This window comes from Lipotes vexillifer, unplaced genomic scaffold (genome assembly GCF_000442215.2).
Source record: "Lipotes vexillifer unplaced genomic scaffold, Lipotes_vexillifer_v1.1 scaffold707, whole genome shotgun sequence".
In the NCBI taxonomy this organism is placed as follows: domain Eukaryota; kingdom Metazoa; phylum Chordata; class Mammalia; order Artiodactyla; family Lipotidae; genus Lipotes; species Lipotes vexillifer.
In genome coordinates, this window is record NW_006781931.1 from 508,088 (window position 1) to 532,968 (window position 24,881).

The 24,881-nt window shown below is 36.6% G+C and overlaps 1 protein-coding gene across 2 annotated transcripts in view; it reads right to left on the minus strand.

Annotated features, from left to right (window-relative positions):
• Window positions 1–24,881, minus strand: part of GXYLT1 (glucoside xylosyltransferase 1) — a 47,304-nt gene that overhangs the window by 9,042 nt on the left and 13,381 nt on the right. Inside the window, exons 2-5 of one of the 2 annotated variants that reach the window (XM_007454859.1) lie at window positions 23,993–24,085; window positions 13,736–13,907; window positions 8,514–8,639; window positions 5,296–5,547 (exon numbers count right to left, since the gene is read on the minus strand). In XM_007454859.1, the coding sequence (XP_007454921.1) occupies window positions 5,296–5,547; window positions 8,514–8,639; window positions 13,736–13,907; window positions 23,993–24,085 (643 nt within the window). The remainder of the gene's footprint in view (window positions 1–5,295; window positions 5,548–8,513; window positions 8,640–13,735; window positions 13,908–23,992; window positions 24,086–24,881) is intronic. The other variant, XM_007454860.1, reaches the window with a different exon arrangement.

Genomic DNA, 24,881 nt, shown 5'->3' on the forward strand with positions numbered 1-24,881 from the left:
TAGGTGGTAGTTTAAGTACTATGATTGTGACCTCATCTTAAAAAGCAGATAGCTTTAGTACCTATGTCATATGTCTAGACACAGTACCTATGTCTCTGTCATACAGCTGCTGAGGATCAAACCTGTTAATATATAAATAAAAAGTACTAGGAAAAGTACTTGGCACGGTGTTAGCTATTATTATCACCATGATCACTATTATTCTTAGTCTGATTTGCCAACCCTTTAAAACTGGATTTTCAAAGAGGTCATTTGAAATTGATAAATCAAAAATAAATACTGAATTTCGTCAGATGCCTTTTCAGCCTCTACGGAACTACTCATAGCTCACACCTAAGGAAACGAGTTCAAAGAGGGCTGGGGATCATGTGAACCTGGGGTGAAGTTGAATACTAAGTCTTTTATACCAATTTGACTCTTTGAAACTCTCCAGACTTAAACCAGTACTCCTCAAAGTACAGTTTGCAGTGTGCTTATTCAGTGAATTTTTCATGTCCTCTACAAGATTTAAGTACACAACTTAAGAGTAAGATTTAGAAACTCTTATAACAATTTTATGTCTATTTAGTCTAATATTTTCCTAGTAATTTATTTACATTATTTTTACAAAAGCATTGCCTCATGACATATTGTAAATAATGTTCAAAAAAAGACACTGATTCTTCTCCACAGATAGCTTAAAAAACATTACTACAAGCTATTCTAGGATATATAATAAACACAATGGAGGCATAAACAATCTATCCTTCGAGAAAGAAGAGTCAGAACTCCTGGAAAAAAAACTACGTATTTAAACTAAATATAATCTGCTATAATTGTATTAACTTTGTGTGAAGTTTCTCAAAATGCAGTAAATACAGTAAACTATACACAATCAGAAATAAATCTGGAAAATGACTGAAACAAGTTTCACTTAAGGAAATATTAAGAAAATACTTTATTGAAAGGATGACTCTGAAATAAGTCACTGATCATGTTCACTAAATGTTCTTAGGATCTGAAAAGGAAACTTTTGAATTGCTCAAAAGGACCAAGACCAGAAACAGATTAAATAGACAGGACTGGTGGACCCCTTGTACAATGTCATGTTCAAGTCTTCACTGGATTCTACTTATGCAAATTTAAAAAATAATAAAAATGTATAGAGAGACAGAAATACACCTATTCAAAGAAATACATCTATTCAAAGAAAAGAAAGATAAAATTACAAGGTCCAGGGCAGTTTTAGGGAAAAAAGAAAAAATCAAGGGGTGGGAGGTGGGGGGACCTTTATAATACATGTAAAGGAAAAGTCCTACTAGAAAAATACTGGACAAGAAGCAATAACACTAGTATTATTTGCTGAGGATATAACCTAGAATATCCAAGACAACCAATGAAAAACTATGATAAATGAGTTTAATAAAGAGGCATCATATATAAAAAGAGCTCAAGTCAACAGAAATGGAAAAACAGTAAAGTACAGAAATAGTCAAAGGATATGGCCATACAGCCATTCACAAAGGAGGAAACAAAAATGGCTAAAAATTGTATGAAAAGATTTTCATCCCACATTGGTGGTACAGTCAGGAAAGTAAAAATTAAAATACATGAGATATTTTTCAGCCATGTAACTACATATTCATACTGGTACACACAAACAATAAAATCAAAACATTCTTTCTCCACAATATCACACATATTAAATGTGACTGACTATATGTACTGACATAAAAATCATTTATATATTTACTAAGTGAAAGAAGCAAACTGAAGATATATAAAAGAATTCTACATATAAATGCTAATGTACATGTATATCTGTTTCAAAATACTTTTTTAAAGGGTCTGAAGAATACATAGCAAAGTTTATAATGTCATTTGGGCAAAGGAATGAAACTGAGAGTGGTGTATAAAGGGGGGACTTGTCTTTTTACTCTATATGCAATGAATTGCCTGCATTTTTATAAGCATGATTTAGTTTTGTAAACTTTTTTTTAAAGAAAACATTTTTAATCTTACAGTACAATACCTTGAAAAGTACAGTAGTACAGTACAACAGCTGGCATACAGGAACTGGCATCAAGTGAACAGGCAAGAAGAGTTACTGACTGGAGGAGGGAGAGGAGGTGCGAGATGATAGAGCTGAAGCAGTTTTGTAATTTTTTAAAAAGATGTTGTTCTAATTTACTAATTTCAGCAAACCTACCAAAATGCACATGCATTATATTAAGATAAATTAGTTTCATTTCTAGAACTATGTATGCTTTCGAAAACAGACTCATTATTATCATCAGTTTATGTTACAAACAAATATAAAACTGACAGGTGGCTATTCCTATTATACCATTATTCCAACAATGCTAGAAACTGAAAACTCATCAATTCCCAAAGATTAGTTACTCTCCTAATCTCTGAAAAGTTCCATCCCTTTTGGTAAGATGTTCATTGATATTGTTTTAAGCTCTACATGTAACAATAAAAGCCCTCCATCACATACATCTTTCAAATATGTAAAAACGACCCTCACAGCCACCTCACAATAAGTATTTTCTTTTTTAAAATTTTTCAATAATTCATTAATGGCCTAGTTTCTGAAACTTCTGTCTGTCTTCTGCCAGTAATTATCTACTGAGTTGCTACTGTACGCCAGACTCCATGCTAAATATTCTGAATACAAAGCTGCATAAAAGACACACCCTGCCCTCAGTAGATGGAGAAAACAGGCAAAAATTACTTTACAAAGTAATATATGGCACGACATGAACAGCGTACAGTAAATATACAAGAAAAAAATTCTCAAGATGCCTTATTTATAAATCATAATACAAAGCAGTATCTTAGCCAGTGTTATATCAATGTCTATTAAGCATTATGAGAAAAAAAAAGTTAAAATTTTACTATTTTAATTTTTAAAATATATAATTATAATACATCAGGTTGGAAATGAATAATCATGAATGGTAGGGCTGGGTGACAGCAAAGCAAAGACTTTAAAACATGGCCATGGCCACTGTCCTAAGTGGGTAATCTTAACAGCTTTTTATGTGATAGGCACTATGGGGTAACATTCATGGATCTGCATGAAACAGTTTGAAAAGTTATTACAAGTAATTCAGTTACATCACTAGAGCTCTAAAATTTAAGATCTGTGCCAGAAATTATAGAGTTAGTAGGAAAAAACAAGGCAATGTTTGCTAAAGGTATGTTTGGAAATCAGGAAAAATAAAGACATATGAAAAATGGAACTAAAAATCAATAAATTTTGTAGAAACATATCAGCAACCATAAATACAATATTTAGAAACAAAGTAAATCTGTGTTGTTCCCACTGGGCAAGAACAGAGCTGTTTGAAACAGAGGGATAGTAGGTATGAAGTAAATTGTGCCTACTAAATTAATGTACTATCATACTCCTCGTATTTTTCTTCATTAGGTCATTAATACATAGGAAAAAACAAAAGCTTGAAAGTTTAGAAATTATTTCAACTCTTATATCTACATCTCTAACTGGTTTAGAACATGCCACAGACAAAAAGAAAAGGGAAAAGGGAGAAACTGTTAAACATATTTAAGAATTATATTTAAGTAAGTAAAAGGTAAATAAAAAATAGTCAGATTTGAACTATATAGCTGCAATTTGAAATTTTCTTAAAAATCAAGTAATGGTGTTACACTAAATTATCTCTAAGGTTATTTGCAACATACACTTCTCATTTTTCTAAAAATTTCAAATGAAGAGCTCCTGAGCAGTCACATTATTCCTTAGCACATAATCTTACAGCACCATCTTCTGGTATAATATTACTGTGCATAGTCTAACCATCAGAAAAGTAAGAAAACTCATGGTATGACACCTGTTTTACTTAGTAAAACTTTATGGTACATGAAATTTTAAAACTCAAAATATATCAAAAAATTGGGTAATTGGAGAAAGATGTTCACTTGTAAGCAAAAGCAAAGGTTACACTGGCCTCATTAATGCATTCATTTGTGGAAGACAAAAGTGAAATGAAATCAAGATTTCAGAAAGGTACAGAAAATGGGAAAGCTAAAAAAAACCCTAGGTTTACTAGATCTTTACAGAAGACAAGAGTGATGGGTATTAGCTGTCTTAAGAATGAAATGGCGAGATGTGGGTGGCCTAGAGCAAGGATAAGAAGGGACAAGAGATTTAAATCATACATGTGGAAAGAAGTAATAAGTAATGGTGTAAATTCTGGTCCACCAGAAGCCATAAGAAAAATACCAGACAAATATATATACACATACAAATATACATATATATTACATATATATTCATACCATAAAAGACACAATATCCCTTGATGTTTGATTTAGTACTAACTAGATGTAAAGGGATAAACAGTGAGTCTCTATCAGTGTTTCAGAAGCCACTGCTTTTAGCTAACACCGAAGTGCTTACTATGTGTCATGCTCTGTACTAAGCATTTTGAATGGGTCTCTTTTAAAAAGACAACCTACATAAGTCCATTTATTATCTCTATTTTTCAGCTGAGAGCACTGATATTTGAAAGTTAACTAGTTGGCTAGTGGTTGTGGTGAACAGGTGGCAAAGCTAAACGTAAAGCTAAACCACTTGACCCCAATGCCCCCAGACTACAATGACTTAAGGACTCATCAGCATGAAACTGGTAAACAGTACAACACACTCATGTGTTCAGAATATGCAGAATAAGAGAATTTAAATAGCCTCACTCTTCTACTGACCCCACAATTTGAGAGATGAGAAACACACAGGAACTTTTTTTTTTTAAGTTAACTTCCAATAGCACCAAAATAGCCAACATTTCCTATGTGTTACCCTCCCTTCTAACTAACTTAACCCTCACAAAAGCCCTATGACATAGGTACTGTTATCTATCATCCCATTTCACAGATGAGGAAATCAAAGCCCAGAGATGTTCAAAACTTACCCAAGATCTCAGTGTCTGAACCAAGCCAATGGTTCTTTAGCTCTTAACCACATCTGTGTGCCCCCAAGACGTACCACACTTTAGATTCAAGTATTATGAGGCTGCACAACTACAAAATGACAACTCCTGCCTGGAATACCAATCTAGGAAGGTGATGTTCACACTTGCTGCACTGTTACTTCATTGTAATGCTATCTGCTCTGACCTACTGTAATGCTCTAATAAACAGAACACTAAGAACACACTTTTCTTCAATTATTCTAGATAAGTGGAAAAATTCTGAATAGCTCGATCTAGTTTTTGATAAAGCAAAATTAAATTGGAAACCAAACAATATGGAGGGAAAAGAGAGATAAGTTAACCTGGATCGGTGACTTACCTTGAAATACTTCCTTCTTATTCTGGTCATGTTCATCAACATAACTCCAGAGTTCACTCCAGTTTTTCCATAGTATGGATGTCTGGCAAAGCGATTATACCAGCCTATTCGAGGCTCTTCATGTTCTGGTGCCATTGCAGCAATTTGTGTGGAATTAAATTTCTTTAGTAAAGACCAAATATCATCAACGGGCCGTAAAAAAAGGATATCAGTGTCGACATACAATAGTGAATCAACTTCTTTCAGGATTAACTGTGGGGAAAGATATTTGAAACATTAACTATAACTCTATTTAATATAAAACATGAAAGAGGCTTTCATTATTTAAAAAATACCTGAGAGAAACTAATTGACATTAATTTTTAAAAGTAGTTTTTCCCAAGTCTGTCATTTTTTACAAGAGCATATATAGATAGTCTGCTAATCTTTTTAATTAACTTTTAGAGAAGAAAAGCTATAAAAACAAATCAGAACAAAAACTCAATACTAAAAATTGGAAGAAAAAATAAAAGCAGTATCCTCAAAGACTAGGGTGGAAACGTTTTTCATAATGGAAAATAACATTAGCTTCGGTGAACTGACATATCGAATCTTAATTTCCTGAGGTAAATACAGAAATTAATCAGTACAAATGAAGATCTTCTCAACTCGTCCCCTCAGCCTGTAACACTAATGGCCAGCACCTTTACCTCACTCTAGGCTCAGCTAGCAAATGGTAGAGCCAAAATTGAAATCCAGACCACCTAACTCCAGAGTCCATGCTCTTATTTCTGAGCTTACTATCTCCCAACAAATCGAAGAAAATGTGCACTTACATAGCAAGGGCGAAGACAAGACTTGTCTTGGAAGACTCGCTATGTCACTTTCCGAGAGACGTTAAACCTCCAACATGCATCTCTTATAGGAATTTTCAAGGGTACGTTTTTATTTCTGCCTTACCCATATTCTTTAGAATGTGACTCCTGTGAATTTAAATGTATTGCCTATCCCAGTGTATTAGTAAGACTCAATGATTAGGTTAACCTAAAGGTTTTTGGTTAAGAATACAATGAGGATAAGAGCTTGATCTTCATTCTGCTCCTTTTCAAAGCTGCTAACTCCTCCTGCAGTTATGAAGGTGAGCAGTTATGAAGCTGAAATCACTCCATGCCCCCACTGATTTCGTATCAGGCTGGGGAAAAATATCTGACAGTTGACTACAGAGCCTGAGTAGGGAAGTCTCACTTGTTCAAAGATTACAATTAAAAGGTTATGTATGTATGTGGATGTCTGTTCCTCTCTCTCTTTTTGCGGGGCGAAGAGTGAGGGAAATTGTTTTTATATCAACATTTTGCTTCTGTACCATGAGACAAATGTGTGTTTACAGACTTTTGTATTGTTAGCAGTCTAGGAAGACACTACAGGAAGCTCCAGGGTTACTGCTGGGAGCCACTGCCAACTGGAGTTCACACATAAGGTTAAATAATAACCATGCCAGTATTTTTCTATGGTTCCTTTTGGGGGAACAAGGAGTTGGCAGAGCTTACATTGGTTCTTTTAATCCATCTATTTCAGAGGAGAAACTTAGTAAAAAAAAGGATTTTACTTAGGAAAATGAAGAATCAATTTACTTAGATCTGGTTAAAAAGATGCAGAAGTAAGAGTGAAGGATGAGGACAATTTGACAGGCTTCAAGTATTTAATTTTAGTATTCAAATTCCATTTAGGAATTTAACCAGATTACATCATTAAATGATCTGGCAAATTTCCTATCACAACATTAACAATTAAACTTGTTAATAATGCAGAATAAAACAGAAGAGCAATAACTGTAACCTCATGCTTCTTTCATCGTTTTTCAGTTACATATCTGTGTTTATTTAATGTCATAATGTGCTTGTTTAATATCAGCCTCCCACATCAGACAACAGGCTCTATGAAAACAAGAAGTCTGTCTGTTTCATTCATTCCTATATACCCAGCACTTCATTACAGATACTTGGTAGAATAGAGGCACTCAAACTATTAAGTAAATGATGTAACATTGCAATGATTCAACATAAGATTTTTTTCTTTATTTTTAAAATTTAAGGCCTACATGAAGTACCTAAAACTTCTTAGGCTTTTCCCCTTTAATCCCTTATTTGTGTGCTTCTTAAAATGGAAGCAGGTAATGAGAAAGATATCCTAGGATCCAGATTTTTTATGCTCAGCAATAAAGCTACTGGTTAGGCAGACTCAGCTATCAAAATGTAACTTAATTTTAAATTTTAACTGACATCCTGGATTTGATAAACTCTATTCTTAATATGCTAAGAATTGCCTTAATCCACTTAATAATAACAAGTAACTTAAGTTTCTTCCCAGTAATTCACCTTCCAGAAACTTGTGAGCTTCTTAAACTCAGTATTTCCAACTACCGTAACTATTTTAAACATTACAGTGGTTCTAACAACTACTGAAAATTTTAAAACTATCAGTGAATTCAATTCAAAATGGAAGAGGTAAGCTGGCTTCTGAATATTTTTATTTATTTTTAATTTATTTTTTTCTTTTTTGGCTATACCATGCGGCTTGCAGGATCTTAGTTCCTGACCACAGATCAAACCCGTGCCCCCTGCAGTGGAAGCTCGGAGTCCCAACCACTGGACCGCCAGGGAAGTCCCTGAATATTTTTAGATTAAAAAAAATAATCAGGGTTTATCACCAGAGACCACCACCAAAGAACAGCCCCATTGAATAAATGGTTCCCATTTCCCTTCGAGTTCACGTGCCTCAAATTTTGTGTCTGCGTTAAAATATCAGCTAGAAAAGGTGAACTGGCTTGCTATTAAGACAGAAATGATTATCTAATGATCTACTTCATTTCCCAAATTATAAATGAAGTCTGCAACTGGCAGGTGATCCTGCCACTGCATTCCTCCTGGCAAAGACTTGGCTCCATTAAGACCTGACAACCTCTAACTCCTTCTTAGAGATGAAACAGTTTATAGCAACTGAATAAATTAAAATGTAAGAAATAGTATTTCAACAGAAATTATTTACATTTTTCGCTTTTAACAGAGGTTTTTTTATTGTATCTTTTATTTGTTCTATGGGAAGTTTTTCTTTCTTCTAATGTTCAAAGGGAAAATCATACATGTGTGTTTATTTAACTGATCTATATGGAACTCTTCATTAACTTGCGTGTGTAAAAGCAACATGCAAACAAACAAAAAGAACACTGGAAAAAAACTTACTGGCAAGAACAATCTCTGGGAAGCACACGGTTTAAAGAGCTTTTTCCATTCTGCTGCATTCTCACTTGGAAAAGTTATCGGGTATAATGAATAATTAAATGTTTGTAGAAATGACCAGCTGTTAAGCTAAAATAAAAAAACAAATAAAAAGTAAAAGAACTCGGTTTAGATTTGTTTCTCTTTCTCTGAAAAATCATAAACCAACAGATTATTTTTCAAAAGCTAAAATTTAAGATGTTATACATTGTATGTCATACACACTTAAGAGAAAGTTAGATTCTTCTTTCCCACCATTTTGTTTTCATTCAAAATCTTAAAGTCATCCCAATATGCTAGAAAGACTCCACCATAAAGATCTGAGGGACAATTGAAGTTATAAGGATATCAACCACAAAACCAAAGTGGAAAGAGCCTTACAAACTGTTTGCTTCCATAAGCTTGACCTGATGTATAAATCCTCTCAATCCCTAAACAAGTTAAACTCAGAAAAATTAAGCACTAATTTTATTACCACAGTATGTATAACGGAAAATATTTACAATCCAAGTCAGACCAATGTGAAAAACTGATTAGAAAATATTTATCTATATAGATTCAATATTCCTGGTAATAAAATATTTTGATAAATACATATCCAGTGCTGATTTTTAAAAAAATCATTACAAAAAGCAAAATCTGATTTTCTGATCTGAAAATCTATAATGAACACGTTTACTCTTTAGTATCCCGAGTGCCATTCAAGACACTGAATTGCTTCAAATTCAGTTTAAGTATTACCTATCACTGCTGCTTAAGCAGAATTGTTGATTTAAATTTCCTATAGACCATTCACAATTTTTGCGGGAAGAAAAAACTAAGCATTTTATATAACAGGCTGAAGATGATCTCTTTTTGAATTATGTCTGGGTTCAAGTAATTTTTATTTTTTTAAATTTTTTTAAATGCTCAACACATATCTATTTTTTATTGTTTTATTTTTATTTTATTTATTTTCAGTTGCATTGGGTCTTAGTTGCGGCGCTCAGGCTCTCTACTTGTGGCGTGTGAGCTCAAGTGAATGGGCACAGTAGTTGTGGTGCGTGAGCTATTTGTGGCACGCAGGCTCCAGATAGTGTGGGCTCTCTAGTTGTGATGTGTGGGCTCCAGAGTGCATGGGCTCTGTAGTTGCGGCACGCAGGCTCTCTAGCTGTGGTGTGCGGGCTCAGTAGTTGTGGTGCTTAGTTGCCCTGCGGCATGGTGGATCTTAGTTCCCTGACCAGGAATTGAACCCACATCCACTTCATTGGAAGGCGGATTCTTAACCACTGGACCACCAGGGAAGTCCCTGTACAAGGGATTTTTAAAAACATTAATTCCTCCCTCTTTCTTTCCTTCTTTCTCTCCCTCTCTCTCCCTCTCTCTCTCAGACACACACTCAGACACACACACACACACACACACACACACAAACACACAATCAATGCCTTCCAACACAGTTTAAGGGAATAGCTGTATTTCCAACACACTGTTTTGATGTCTCTGTTAATTAGTTTCAAACACTAGTATTTTATTTTCCTTGCGTGACTTATAAATCACTTAAAGATCCCTTCAAGGGACTTCGCTTCACAACTACAGAGCCCACGCACTCTTGAGCCTGCATGCTGTAACTGGAGAGAAGCCCACACGCTGCTACCAAGAGCCCAGGCACCATAACGAAAGATCCCATGTGCCACAACTAAGACCCAACACAGCTAAAAATAAGTAAATAAATAAATAATTTTAAAAGAAGATCCTTTCAATACCAACTTCAAACTGAGATCTTAGTCATTTTTAAAATTCTAATATCTAATCATCTTTTCTGCAGTAAAAGCACATTCCACAAAATATTTGATTCTCCTTCATCAAAAGCAAAACCAGTCTCAGAGTTAACCATGATAGTTAAAGAAAAACTAAGTTTAAAAATATAGTATATATTATACAAGCAATAACTCAGCCAGATTTGAAGACAACACAGAAGCTGCGTATAAGATGAAGCAATAAATTTATTTTACTTTTATATTACATTTTCAAAGGTTTCCACAGTTGGTAGCAATCTCTTACTATTCTCTGAACTGTTAGGACAAGATTAATTCCTCAGTTAATATTTTAGGAAACAATCCAGATAAGATTAAGATCACAAAAGCACATATCACAAGTACAGAGACTAGAAATATTTTAAAACAGTAAGTAGAGCTTTTTTTCTGTGTTGTTTTTTTTTTTTTTTTCCTTGCGTTATGCGGGCCTCTCACTGTTGTGGCCTCTCCCATTTGCGGAGCACAGGCTCCGGACGCGCAGGCTCAGTGGCCATGGCTCACGGGCCCAGCCGCTCCGCGGCATGTGGGATCCTCCCGAAACAGGGCACGAACCCGCGTCTCCTGCATCGGCAGGCGGACTCTCAAGCACTGCGCCACCAGGGAAGCCCTCTGTGTTGTTTTTTAATTGAAGTACAGTTGATGTACAATATTATGTAAGTTACAGATGTAGGGTACAGGTACACAATTTTTAAAGGTTACACTCCATTTATAGTTATTATAAAATACTGGCTACATTCCCACACTATATACAGGATACACTGTGATGTAAAATATATCCTGTAGCTTATTTTATGCATAATAATTTGTACTTCTTAATCTCCTACCTTTATATTGCCCCTCCTCCTTTCCCTTTCCCCACTGGTAACCACTAGTTTGTTCTCTGTTAAGCGTGAGTCTGTTTCTTTTTTGTTACATTCACTAGTTTGTTGTAATTTGTAGATTCTACACGTACTTAGCACAACACCCTCCAAGTCCATCCATGTTGCTGCAAATGGCAAAATTTTCATTCTTTTTTATGGCTGAGTAGTATTCCATTGTATGTATATGTGTGTGTGTGTGTATATATATATATATATATATATATATATATATACACACACACACACACACATACACCATCTCTTGTTTATCCATTCATCTGTTGATGGACACTTAGGTTGCTTCCCTATCTTAGCAATTGTAAACAATGCTGCTATGAACATTGGGGTGCATGTATCTTTTCTAATGAGTGTTTTTATTTTTTTCAAATATATACCCAGGAGTGGATTGCTGAGTCATATGGTAGTTCTATTTTTAATTTTTTGAGAAACCTCAATACTGTTTTCCACAGTGTCTGCACCAATTTATATGCCCACCAACAGCATATGAGGATTCCCTTTTCTCCACATCCTAATATTTCTTATTAGTGGTCTTTATGATGATAGACATCCATTATGACAGGCGGGAGGTGAGATCTCATTGTGTTTTTTTTTTTTTTTTTTTTGTGGTACGCGGGCCTCTCACTGTTGCGGCCTCTCCCGTTGCGGAGCACAGGCTCCGGACGCGCAGGCTCAGCGGCCATGGCTCATGGGCCCAGCCACTCCGCGGCACATGGGATCTTCCCGGACCGGGGCACGAACCCATGTCCCCTGCATCGGCAGGCGGACTCTCAACCACTGCTCCACCAGGGAAGCCCTCATTGTGTGGTTTTGATTTGCATTTCCCTGACGATTAATGAGCAACGTTGAGCATCTCTTCATGTGCTTGTTTGTCCATCTGCATGTCCTCTTTGGAGAACCGTCTATTCAGTTCTTCTGCCCATTTTTTAATCAGGCTGTTTGTTTTTTTTGATGGTGAGTTGTATGAGCTGTTTATGTATTTTAGATATTAACCCCTTATTAGTCATATCATTTGCAAATATTTCTCTCATTCAGTAGGCTGTCTTTTCGTTTTGTCAATGGTTTCCTTTGCTGTGCAAAAGCTTTTAAGTTTAATTAGGCCCCATTTGTTTACTTTTGCTTTTATTTCCTTTGCGCTTTAGGAGACAGATCCAAAAAAAATAGTGCTATAATTTATGTCAAAGAGTGTTTTGCCTATGATTTCTTCTAGGAATTTTATGGTTTCTGGTCTTACATTTAGGTCTTTAATCCATTTTGAGTTTATTTTTGTGTATGGTGTTAGAGAACGTTCTAATTGCATTCCTTGTAAAATAGTAAGTAAAGCTTTATGCGTCTTGGAATCAAAGATTTTAGCAGAAAACTAAAAGACCTGAGGTCACAAGTAGTGTTTTTCACTTAATATGCAAAATGAACTAATTTAACCTGAAAAAACATTGAATATGCTTTTCCTACATAGATCAAGCAAAAAAACCCAAATCAGTTTGACAGCTTAATTGAGTGTAGATAGAGAGATAAGAGATGGTGCGGGGATAATCATTATCATCTTCACCACCATCTCAGAACACAAGGTAATGAGATTTCAGGGGAATTTTCTTCTTCGAATATATTCTCCCTCCTATATTTATCTGTTCTCCTCTTCTTGCATAGGAATAATTTTTTTTGTTAAGGTTATGTGGCAGTCCTGATTAAAAGGGTATATTGTCAACCCACACAAACAACTAGATATGGTCACATGACTAAGCTGAAACCAATGAGATACTGGCAGGAATGTCATGTGCAACTTCTAGAAACTTTCCTTAGAAAAGAGGAGGAGAAGCCCTTCTTCACTCCTTCCTCCCTCATGTTGGCTAGAATATGAGTGTGATGGCTGGAGCTTGAGTAGCCATCTTGGATCATGAGGTAGAAGCTTTATGTTAACGATGGCTCAGCCACAAGAGAGAAAAAAACAGAATCCCTGAAGACACAGCACTGCCATATACCACAGACTGCCTACTTTTATATAAGAGAGAAATAAACTTCTATCTCGTTTAAGCCACTGTTATTTTGGGTTTTCTGCCGTTATAGCCAAACTGACTGTAACTAATACAAAACCAAAATAAGAAACTTTCTTACCAGAGCAAGACACTACTTCCCTCCATATTGTCAATTAAGAGTTCCCTCCACTCAAAACAGAATTAAAACCTTCGTGCACACTCTGATTGAGGCACTCTCAAGCCAAGGATGGGAACACAATTAAGAAGTAGGACTTCTCAGTCAAAACATCCTGGAGCTATAGTCAGTAAAATAAAACCTCCATGCTTGGCAAAGGACTCTAAGTAGCCTAACTCCTTTTCAAAAACAAGTCTTCCTCTTACACCCTAGATCTGGAAGCGCAGATGGAAGTGGCAGCAGGGAACAGTCCCCACTCTTAGAGGGCAGAGCTGCAGAATACATATTTTTGTTCAACAACATTTTACTATATATACCATTAAATATTCAACTATACAGGCTTAACTAAGTCTCAAATACTTACTATGCCTTTAAAACTATCATGCAGTTGATCTTCAGCAAAAATATGGAACTGAAGAGGTTTGATGCTGAAGATAAGGGCTGACTTCAACATGGTTAGAGTTTCTTCCAGTCTTTCCCCACAGGCAACTACGGCTAGGTGCACTCTCTCAACGGGCTGCATTTTCAGACTATACCTGATAGAAAAGAAAACCACATTTTCCAACAGTGTTAGTACAGGGTAACATGTTAACGACATGGTATTCTGACCGTGTTCAAAGATTGAAGTTTGAACAACAAGGTCCTACTGTACAGCAGAGGGAACTATATTCAATATCCTGTAATAAACCATCATGAAAAAGAATATGAAAGAGAATATATATATATAACTGAATCACTTTGCTGTACACCAGAAACCAGCACAACATTGTAAATCAACTATAGTTCAATTGAAAACAAAAAACAAAAAAAAACTGAAGTTTGAACCTTCTATTTAAAAAGCAAAGACACATCAAATTACAAAACAGTATAATGTTGTATCAATCATATATATATATATATATATATATATATATATATATACAAAAAATGACCACTTCCGCATTCCCCCAAGAATGGTACATAACTAGCATCATTCTGGATGCACGGGAGAGAAGTTAATTCACTACTCACTATGGATGCTGTAGGACATTAGGGCTTAATTCTCTCAAGGAAACCCCCACTTGAGAAAGGGAGCAGCACTGATTTGAAGGTCTTCCATTTAATTTTTAACTATTTTACTTAAAAAAAATCTCAAACACACCAAAGTAGAGAGAATACAACAGTAAATCTCCATGTACCCATCTCTCAACTGCAACAATTATCCATTCAAAGGTATTCTTATTTCCTCTAAAACCCCTCCCCATAGCCCCTTCCACTAACCACCAGATCATTTTGAAGCAAACCCAGATATAAATTCACCCACAAATATTTCAGTATTATATCCAATCTTCAACCATGCTGATTACAAGAAGTTTCCTTCACATAAGTTTTTTTTTTTTTTTTTTTTTTTACTGTGCAGTCCCATTTATCAAGTAATCAGTGAGAATTTAAAATTTCTGAGGTGGTCTAAAAATACTAGTCAAATGCTAGTAGCACATCGTTTTGGAAGGAAGGAAAGATTCCTAAACCCCAGTTATCAGCCTAGGTTATGTTAGACCCTACCTCTAACACAGAGCAGCAGTGTAAGCACCTTACCACTGAACCAGTAATACTCCACCATCATACAAGGAACAGAACTAATTATGTGTGACTGCATTGTTATTAAACAATTAACATTTACAATATGAAATAAAGACCTCATCTGTAATTAGGACATAAAATAATCTTTTTGGAACTGACAGCTAAAGGTATATAGGAGTGGAAGACAACATAAAACAAACTAGTAGCACATTAAAGTATTATGAAGTACAAACATTCCAAAACTAAAAACATACAAATTTGACTTTAACTTAATTTTTAGTTACAGAGATCCTTTCTGTAAAATGTATAAGGGGATTAGAAATAATACTGTTTAACGTTAATAGTTGTATGTATCCATTACTGAAATTTTGTAGTAGCAGGGATGGGTGATTAATCATTTTTCTTAAATTTATAAGCTAAAATTATCGTGGTTATGTTCCTTAGCACAGGACTTTGGAATCTTGAGTATTCATGTGTCCGTGTGTCAGAGTGGACCCTGAACTGTTTCCTGAGGAAAATCTTGGTGTTGCTCATGGGTAGTCCCTCAACTGACCAGGATATGAGAAAACAGAAAATGATGCTAAATAACATTAAATACAAACAACTGACTATATAAAACACACCTGAATATCAAATTCATACAACTTAATGTTTTAACATTAAACATTTGGAATTATTAATTTTTTATCCTATTAATGATAAAGTCTGAATATATATAACATGCTCCTGCTTTTACTATGGATCTATTCAGTCATATTAACAAGCTTGTTTGCCTAGGGCCCAGAGATATTTAAGACAGCAGTTGAAACTGACACTTTTCTGGTCTGAGTTCCTGAGGCTTGAAAATGGGTTCACTTCTCTTACATGGGACATCTCTTATCTACACAATTACTGGTAACTTTCAGCCTTCAGCAGACGGGCAGAAAGGCTTTTCAGCATGAATACTTATCTCCTGGAAAACACAAGAGTCATTTCCTTCCCTGATTCCTCAACTGGGAGGCTGAAACCCAATACCTTGATAACCTACCCGTTATTCAGACTAATGGGCCAATTATTCTAAAGATGAGGTTCTTTAAAACCAAACAACAACAACTGCTTTTAAGAAAAAGAAACCTTCCCTAGATAATTCATGAAGTTAAACATTACTACACCACTTTGTTAATGGTATTAAATGGAGAAGTCACAGAAAAAGTGGTATTCTTGGAAGGGGAATTTACTATTCGAGAAGCGGTGGTGATAGTTCCTTCTTCATCAAGTTATTAAGATTATCATTAAATTAAGATATAACATCAGGTACATACTTTGCCTTTAAAATTTAGATCAATCTACCAGGAACTGGTTTTTATGAGTGGTTTGAGGAGGGGACAACTGCATAATTTTGCACATGGCTATCCAGCTATCCAACCATCTTCTGTTACAGGGTTACCAGAGTTTAGCCTTTCACCACTCACCTGCTGTGCTACCTCTTTCACTCATAAGGTACTACATAAGTTTGGCTCTTTTGAAAGCTCTGTTCTTTTCCACTGACAGGAATTAGAAAGCAGCAGTGCCTGTACTTCCTCGTCTGCACCCTCTATCCATTCCCCTAGTTTCTGTTGAGCCCCACAGTTTATAACTTTGGAGCCCTATCAGAGGGGAGACTATCTACACTTTCTATACCTAAACAAGGGGACATGAACCCAGTTCACCTCAAAGCAGTGGAAGCCACAATGACACAAGTAAAGGAGAAGGCAATCAAGGCACACAACAATCTCACAGAGCTCTCCATTGTCTCAGCTTTCTGATAAATGCCTCCAGGTCCTGTTCCTCATGAGGGTATAAAGACCCTCATTAAAGCACCAAGATTTGAGAATCTATAATGGGCTCGGATTGCTTAAATGGCCATGACTAGATCCTGCCCCAAAGCTAAAAGCCTGGAGATTTAAAGAGTGAGCCATAACAGTCATGTGCTGTTGGGCACAGAACGCTCTACACACAAAAGTATAATAAACCTTCTCAAGAGAAATAAGTCAAATGTTCTTCAAGGAAAAAAAGTCCTTCTAAGGTCAGTCCCAGGGACTCCCGCTCTCAGGCACTGCAGAAAAGCTTGTTCTAATCACACTGCTAGCACTCCTTTCACCAATTTCTATAAAAGTCGTAGTACTGTCAACAATATTGCATTTGTTTTTCTGTTATGTGTCCCTTTTTAGCAAAAGCATTATATACAGTACAGACTCCAACAGCTAAACTGACAAGACAAAACATATTTTAAAGATCTCTCTGCTCACCACCCTGTCCCCAGACCCAGGAACAGGAAGTAACTGCAACTGGAAGAAATCTAAAGTAAGCTTTCACACTAGAGGAAGGGATAACTAAAACCTTCAAAGAAGTTGTAGGGAAGTAGCCATTCAAGTAATTTTGGTCCCAACTGAATGGTGTTAATATTGTCAGGATCTACAAAAATATGCTATATATTAATTACAGTGTGAATAAGATAAAGTCCCTGTGGATTTAAAGAAATGTCAATCAAAAAGGACATGTGAAAGTCATAACCTACTTTTCTACAGATATATGATTAGAAGAAATGCTTCAGATAATTCAAAGGTAACACCTGAGTGTCCCCATGACTAAATCTGGCATAGCCTGAGCATAGACTAGAATTGTGACAGCAATGAATGGTAACACATTCTATTAAAAAACTGAATCAGTGAGTCCAAAATGATACTAAATAAAGAGTAAGGCGGAGGAGGAACCCTCCTTTAAAGATGAATACCAACCAATAAATGTAGAAGGAATGACAGAATTACAAAAAACACTATTTTGCACTCACTATTGCAATAGATGATTTGAACAAGAATAATTAATGGATGCTAAAACCACAGAGTATCAAGGTATTATCCCCACACATTACAAAGGGGATAAAGATACTGTTAACAGTGTAGAAATGTGACATCGCCACCTTAACCAGGGGATAAAACAATCAATCATGTTAACTGTCTGCCACCACATGCCTCCCCATAGAACGTCCAAAGAGCACAAGATCTCCTGCGCAGTATTCCTGCCAAAGATCCTGAATCTAATCCTAAGGAGACAGGCAAATCCAAATAAAGGAACATTCTGCAAAACAAAACAAAAATATCATGTCATGAAAGAAAGACACCAACCACCACGCCCTCCCTGCCCTGTCCCCTCCTCAAAAAAATGTCTGGGAATTGTTCTAGAAAAAAGAAGACTAAATAGATTTAATAACTGAATGCAATTGTTCCTTGATTGGGTTCTGAATGGGGAAGAAAAGATACAAAGTTCATTAAAAAGAAAATAAGGAAATATGAATATATATAAATATAACATTCTGTCAGTGTTAAATAACTTGGAAGTGCCAATTTTGTTATGTTGGTATTAGAGACTATCCCTGTTCTTAGGCAATACATGCTGAATATTTAGGCTATCGCTCAAACAGTTCAGCCAAAAAGTGGCAAAATGTTACTAATAGGTAAATATCTAGTGACAGGTATGTAGTGGCTCACTATGCTATTCGTATAACCTCTGTAGATTTGAAAACTTATCAAAGTAAAAAGCTGAGAGGAGGAATCCAGAAAAAAAAAGTTAACACAATGTTTTACATGAAAATTCTAAAACAAATACTGTAAACAGACTTACAAGCCTTAAGAATAGACTTATTTTGGGGCTTCCCTGGTGGTGCAGTGGTTGAGAGTCCGCCCGCCGATGCAGGGGACACGGGTTCGTGCCCCAGTCTGGGAAGATCCCACATGCCGCGGAGCGGCTAGGCCCGTGAGCCATGACCACTGAGCCTGCGCGGTCCGGAGCCTGTGCTCCGCAACGGGAGAGGCCACAGCAGTGAGAGGCCCGCATACCGCAAAAAAAAAAAAAAAAAAAAAAAAAAAAAGAATAGACTTATTTTAAGTAACATTTCTGCTATAAAGGAATAATAATTTTTCTTTTTTTAGACAGCATCAAAATTTAAACATTAAAAATTTTTAATCAAAATTTAAATTTTTAAAATTAAAATTTAGCATCAAAAGCTTCCAGTGTGTTCTTCTAGCTTATAATTAAATTAGTGTTTCCTCTATAAAAGAAAACAACATATAACAATATTTAGACTAGTAATTATCATTATAATTAAGTACACAGACTCAAAGTAAACAGATTAAATTTCTGATAACAATCTCTCCAAACTAAAAAATAACTGCCATGAACTTATCTTTAAAAACTCGCGGGCTTCCCTGGTGGCGCTGTGGTTGAGAGTCCGCCTGCCGATGCAAGGGACGTGAGTTCGTGCCCCGGTCCGGGAAGATCCCACATGCCACAAAGCGACTAGGCCCGTGAGCCATGGCCACTGAGCCTGTGCATCTGGAGCCTGTGCTCCGCAATGGGAGAGGCCACAACAGTGAGAGGCCCGCGTATCGCAAAAACAAACAAACAAACAAAAAACTTGCAATTGAACAAAATTGGAAAACTATATTCAGAAACACTAATGATAATTTCCTTAATGTGTAGCTCTGAAAAAAAAGTTTTTCCTCTTACTATAAAAAAAAAGAGTTGTGGTGAATTAACATATTAAGGTAAAACTACTTTAAAGGTTGTATATAAATCACTCTGAGGACAAAATACAATACTTAAAAAAAACTCTGCAAGGTTTTATGCAAAGGATTAAAAAAATCTAAAAATTCAACATTTTGTAAGTATTAATTGTTAAAATATAATTTTAAATAGTCTGTAAAAATATACCTCTTAAAACTAGCATGGGACCACTCAAGATAACAGTTCAGGTAGCAAATACACAGACTATGAACTGAGAATCAATTCCCATCATAGAGAGAAAGATTAAATATTTTAAAAGCTCAAGTCACATAATAATATTAAAATTAAGAGATTACATAATGAAAACTACAATTAAAAAATGAAACAAATAAGGAAAATATTTGTAATCAATGGCAAAGGTAGAACGTATTATTCTAAGAGTTCATAAAATAAGCATTAAAAAGCTTAAAAGGTAAATATCAATACAGAAAATACAAACAAAAATTTAAAAAGCCAAATAAATGCAGAAATATATTCAAGAAATAATCAATGAATATAAATCAAAAATAAGCTATCATTTTACTCTAGTATGTGGTAAAATTATAACTCCCAATAATGAATGTTAAGGTTATGGTGACACCAGTACACTCACACAATGCTGGTACAGGCTTAAATCTGTATAATTTTTAGAACATAACTGATATCCATTCTTTTTAATGAATATTTGAACTCCTTTCACATGCTAGACACTGGGGATAAACAAGAAAGCCACAATCCTAACCTCACACAATTTATAGCTGTTGTGAAAAGACAGATTTTTAAGAGATTTAATCAGAAAGCATGGTAATTGCTTAAATAGAAAACAATCAAGGTTGCTAACTGGGCTCACTACACAAACATCTAACCTAGTCTGAAACTGCTGGGGAAAATTACTAGTCATTTACTGGTTGCCAAGCACCTTGTCAAATAATGGGGCTTAAATAATGAACACCACGTAGTGTCCGTCTGCGAAGTCAACACTCCAGAAGTAGGTAATGATTCGCAACCACAACAGATGCAGCAGGTACAGTAACTAGGAGGATACAGAGAAGGGAGAAGCGGTGGGCATGCAAGGGAGGTCACAGTGGCGGGATAAGAAGCGATTCCACAGTAGTTAAGGGACAGAAAGGAAGAGGACGGCAGGAGCAACAGCATGAAAGGAGACAGGCGGGAAAAGTCACTGCAGACTGACTGACGTGTGGGAAGCCCACCATGAACCAAGACACAAAACCCAGATGAGGGGAGGTGTGAGGGGCTAGCTCAGGTCAGCAAGGCGAAAATCACCACCGTGCAGCTGGAGACACAGCTCGGGAGCTCAGAGAACAGCTCTGGAATGAAGGTATCAGTTAAACCATCCAGGGAGCAGCAGAAGAAAGAGCAGAGTCCTAAGGAGTTAGGACTGGAGAGAGGAGTCCAGAGGCAGCAGGAACAAAACCTGAGACGACAAGAGCCAGAGACGGACAGAGTCGAAAGGAAGAAAGAGGAAGTGGTAACAAGAAAGCACATTAGGGCTCAAAGAACAATTCCGAGGTCAGAGGTGACTTCAGTGAGAGCGGGTTTTTCGTCAGGTGGTGGCCGAGTGCTGCTCCTAGCGGGCTGAGGTGTGAAGGTGTTCTTTTTTGGTTTTTTGTTTTTTAAGGAAGTAAAGCCAGTAGATACTCATAAATGTTTGCTGGTGACGAGAAAGAACAAAGGATGCTTGAAGGAAAGGGGCTGGAAGCAAGCTGCGGTAGGGACTTTGGTTTGTTTCAAGGACAGAAGAGGCAGAAGAGGTGGGAGCGCTGTGACGCCACCGGGGAGCAGTCAGGGGCAGACAACTCATGCAGATACAAGTTACTAGAAGCACACGCACAGGAACGGCGAAAACACTTGCGGTGGGTGTTGAGGCGATTTGGGCTTTTTTATGTTATTTTATGACCACTGTATAATAAATTAATTGGGAGGAAATAACCCCCCAGAGAAGTCTGATCAAAATACATAAAGAATTCAAATTGGAAACGCTGGGACAAGTCTGGGGAGAAGAAAATGGTGCCAGTTATAAGGGCCCACTGGTGCCAGGCAAAATGGGAGAGCTAATGGTAGCTGAAGGGATTTCAGAGAAGCTTCCCCAGGTGGGCAGAGTCAGGCAAAAATGAGGTGCTATTTAAATACTGAAATGGAGGGGGAGAATGACATGGCAATGGGACAGCACTTTAGCTTGTCGGCACACTGGAATAGACTGAATAAATAAGGGATTCCCAAGAGCAGAGCAAGAAACTAAGTGTTGGGCTGCAGCATGCAGGCCTGCAAGCCCTGTACTTGCCCAGCTTCAAGACCGAAGGAGGAGGCCACAGTCAGGCCAGCAGAGACATCAATGGCTTAATGGATGGGGGGAGCTTACATGTTGAAAGCAAGGTCCTGGAGCAGCACACTACTGTGTGCAGATGACATGGCAGCAGTGTTTGCTGGGGGGCGGGGGGAAGGGGTAATCAGTTATAGGGAGAACTGACCTCAGCTTGGCTCACTGGTTACCAGGGAAACTAGCAGAGGAGCATGCGCCTCACCATCCCTTTGATAAGCTATCATGGAGGAGATGTTCTGATTTAAAGGTCAGAACCATCACTAGTTGGGGCAGGGGCAAGTATGTAGGAAGGTCAGTCATGTGAGTAGGGTGTAGGTGAGGCAGGGACTGGTCGAGCAGGGGATATACAGAGAGCAAGAGAACAGCCATCTTGGGTGGCCTGATCATACTAAGTTTAAGAGATTTTACATATGATACATGTAACAAAATGGTTACAGATTTATACTATGGATGCAATATTACAGGCAGAGAGTATAACTTTTAAAATCTCAAATTTAGAAGAGTAAAAAAGCACAAAGGTTTACAATATCACGTATCTATCCACATGTAATTCCTTCCACAGGGAATACTTGGGAGCTTTGGGAAAATAGTGAGTTGGAGAGACTCAAAGAAAAGGAATACTAAGCAGAGGCTCCAGAATTTCAGACTAGGTCAACTTCCCTGGGCTACTTCCGCAGCAGAGGCGGTAGGAAGAGCATTACTCATGCCGTAACTTACGAAAGGGCCTGGGTTGTATAAATCGGAGTATACAGGGGCTTTCAACCTTACCCAGCTCCCAGAGTGAGCAGATTTATGTCAGGTCAGAGATAGCTAAGTGGTGCTTGTCATTACTCTATTCACTAGAAAACTCTTTAAAGGATGAAAAATATGGAGCTCCTATTCTCCAAAATTATGAACAAGCTGAATGGTAAGATTATCTTGAAAAAGTTAGCTTTTAAAAGTTTACATAATCTGACTCGACTGACCCATATTAGAATTTCAATCATCCAATCTTTTCCATAGCAATGAGATACAATTAAAATATGTGATTTCAATGATTCCTTCCCAGTTGTTCATGGGATGTATAATGTATTGGGAATACAAGAATTTAAAAATACACACTACTAATATTTATTAAGAATGCAGTTCTTCCCACCTGGAATATGTCACCTCTTGTCCTTAAGCCTGGCTAATTTCCTGTTTCCCATGCAGTCACTCCCTTGAAAATACCTTCCCTGATGCCTCCCACCTGCTTCTCCCATATTCATGGCTATAACCTGTCACCTTCTATTAGAGTCTCAGGTTGACTAGTGTGAAGCTCCCATCAGAATGTAAGCTCCAGAAGGATGGGGCCATGTTAACCAGACTCAGTCTGATTCTTAGCACCTAGCACTGTGCCTGGCAAATGGAATGAGTAGAATTAAAACTCAAATGAATCATAAAGAAATTTTATTCTTGGGAAGGGCACTTTAGGCTACAGCCTCACTCTCCCCTGCTACTATCTCAGAGAGTCTGATATCCCATTCCTACCAATACTTGTTTCCTTCATTGAAGGTTAGAGCAGGAAGGGACCTGAGAGTCAGCCAATCCAATGCCTTCATTGTCCAGAGACGTGAACAAAGCTGCACTAGTCAAAAACTTTAAAAAAGGGCCAATAAACAATGTCATATCATTTGCTCCTTCATTAAACACTTATCTTTATCCTCCCATTCCCCAATATTCAACCCCTCTGCTCATAACCAATATAATCCTTCCCCAGTTGTCTCCATCTGCCTACAAAATGTTTTTTCAGTATACCAGTTTTAAGTTAGATAAATGCTATGTGTCTGTAAATGTCAGTGGAAATCTACCTTTATTATCTGGTTACCACTTCATCACCTGTTACCTAAAATTTGATTATAAATTGTCCTAAGAACAATGGTTTATCTTAGTAACATCTTTAAAATTTTTTAGAGCATTTTATACACAGTATGTATTAAAAAATTAGTCATAACAACTTCAAAGTGGGAAAAAAGAATAGAAAACCCAATCAGAAAACAAATTATTTACTTGTATAATAATATTACAGGAAAAGAAACATTTTTATTACCATATGACCACATTTTTATTACACTCAAAAATTTATTAGCTACTATCTAATCTTACCTACACTGATCTACCAATTAAATATTAAGTGCCTACCTAAAAGCCGCTTCCCAAAAGCAGTTCATTCCACAAACATCAGAGGGCAGCATCCAATAGGGATTCCAGTAACACAGAGAGAAATCTTTACACCTAACAGAGTAAGACAGAAATAGTCCTATGTGAGTATTTTGGCTTAAAACTAACAAGGAATTTACTCAATAACATAAAAATTTACTGTTCTATTTTACAGCAACAAAACTGCAAATCCAACTTGCTATGGTAACTTGAGGATTTCTGGAAATTGATTTCTCCCTTACTTAGGGTAGCACTACTTTAAATAGAACTTTAAAACCTTTAGGTAAAATATACCACAGACTGGAAACGTTTTTTAGTCATGAACGCTCTTAATATATTATGATCTCCTCCTAAGGTGACATAGACAATACTGGAATACTTCTAAAATTTTCCTTCCTTCATGAACTGCACATATCCCCCCTAGAATAAAATCCATTCTCCCAAACAAAACATATGCTTATCCTGAAGCAAAATTTAAGCCACAAATGCTGGTAGAAAGGAAAGAGAGAATTTTTAAATGCTTTTTAATTAATCCTCAATCCAAGCTTAAAACACCAAGTATCGTGTTTTAAGTTGGAAATAAGAGACCAAGCTGATACTCATGGCTCAGTTTCATTACCTACACATCTCAGTTTCACTTATATTTCACAAGCTAAACTGGGGGATCAAATGTGGACTTTCTGCTTAGATTGCACAAATACACAATAACAACTGCTCACATTACAAAAGTATGTTTTTCACTGTTATTCCTTTTCAAAACAATAGTCTAGTTGGAAATTCAGTACAGTGGAAGCTTGGGTTTACTAAAGCAAGTACGAAGTCAGAGTGAGTCACTAAACCAGGTCACCTCATGTCCCATCACCATGAATTC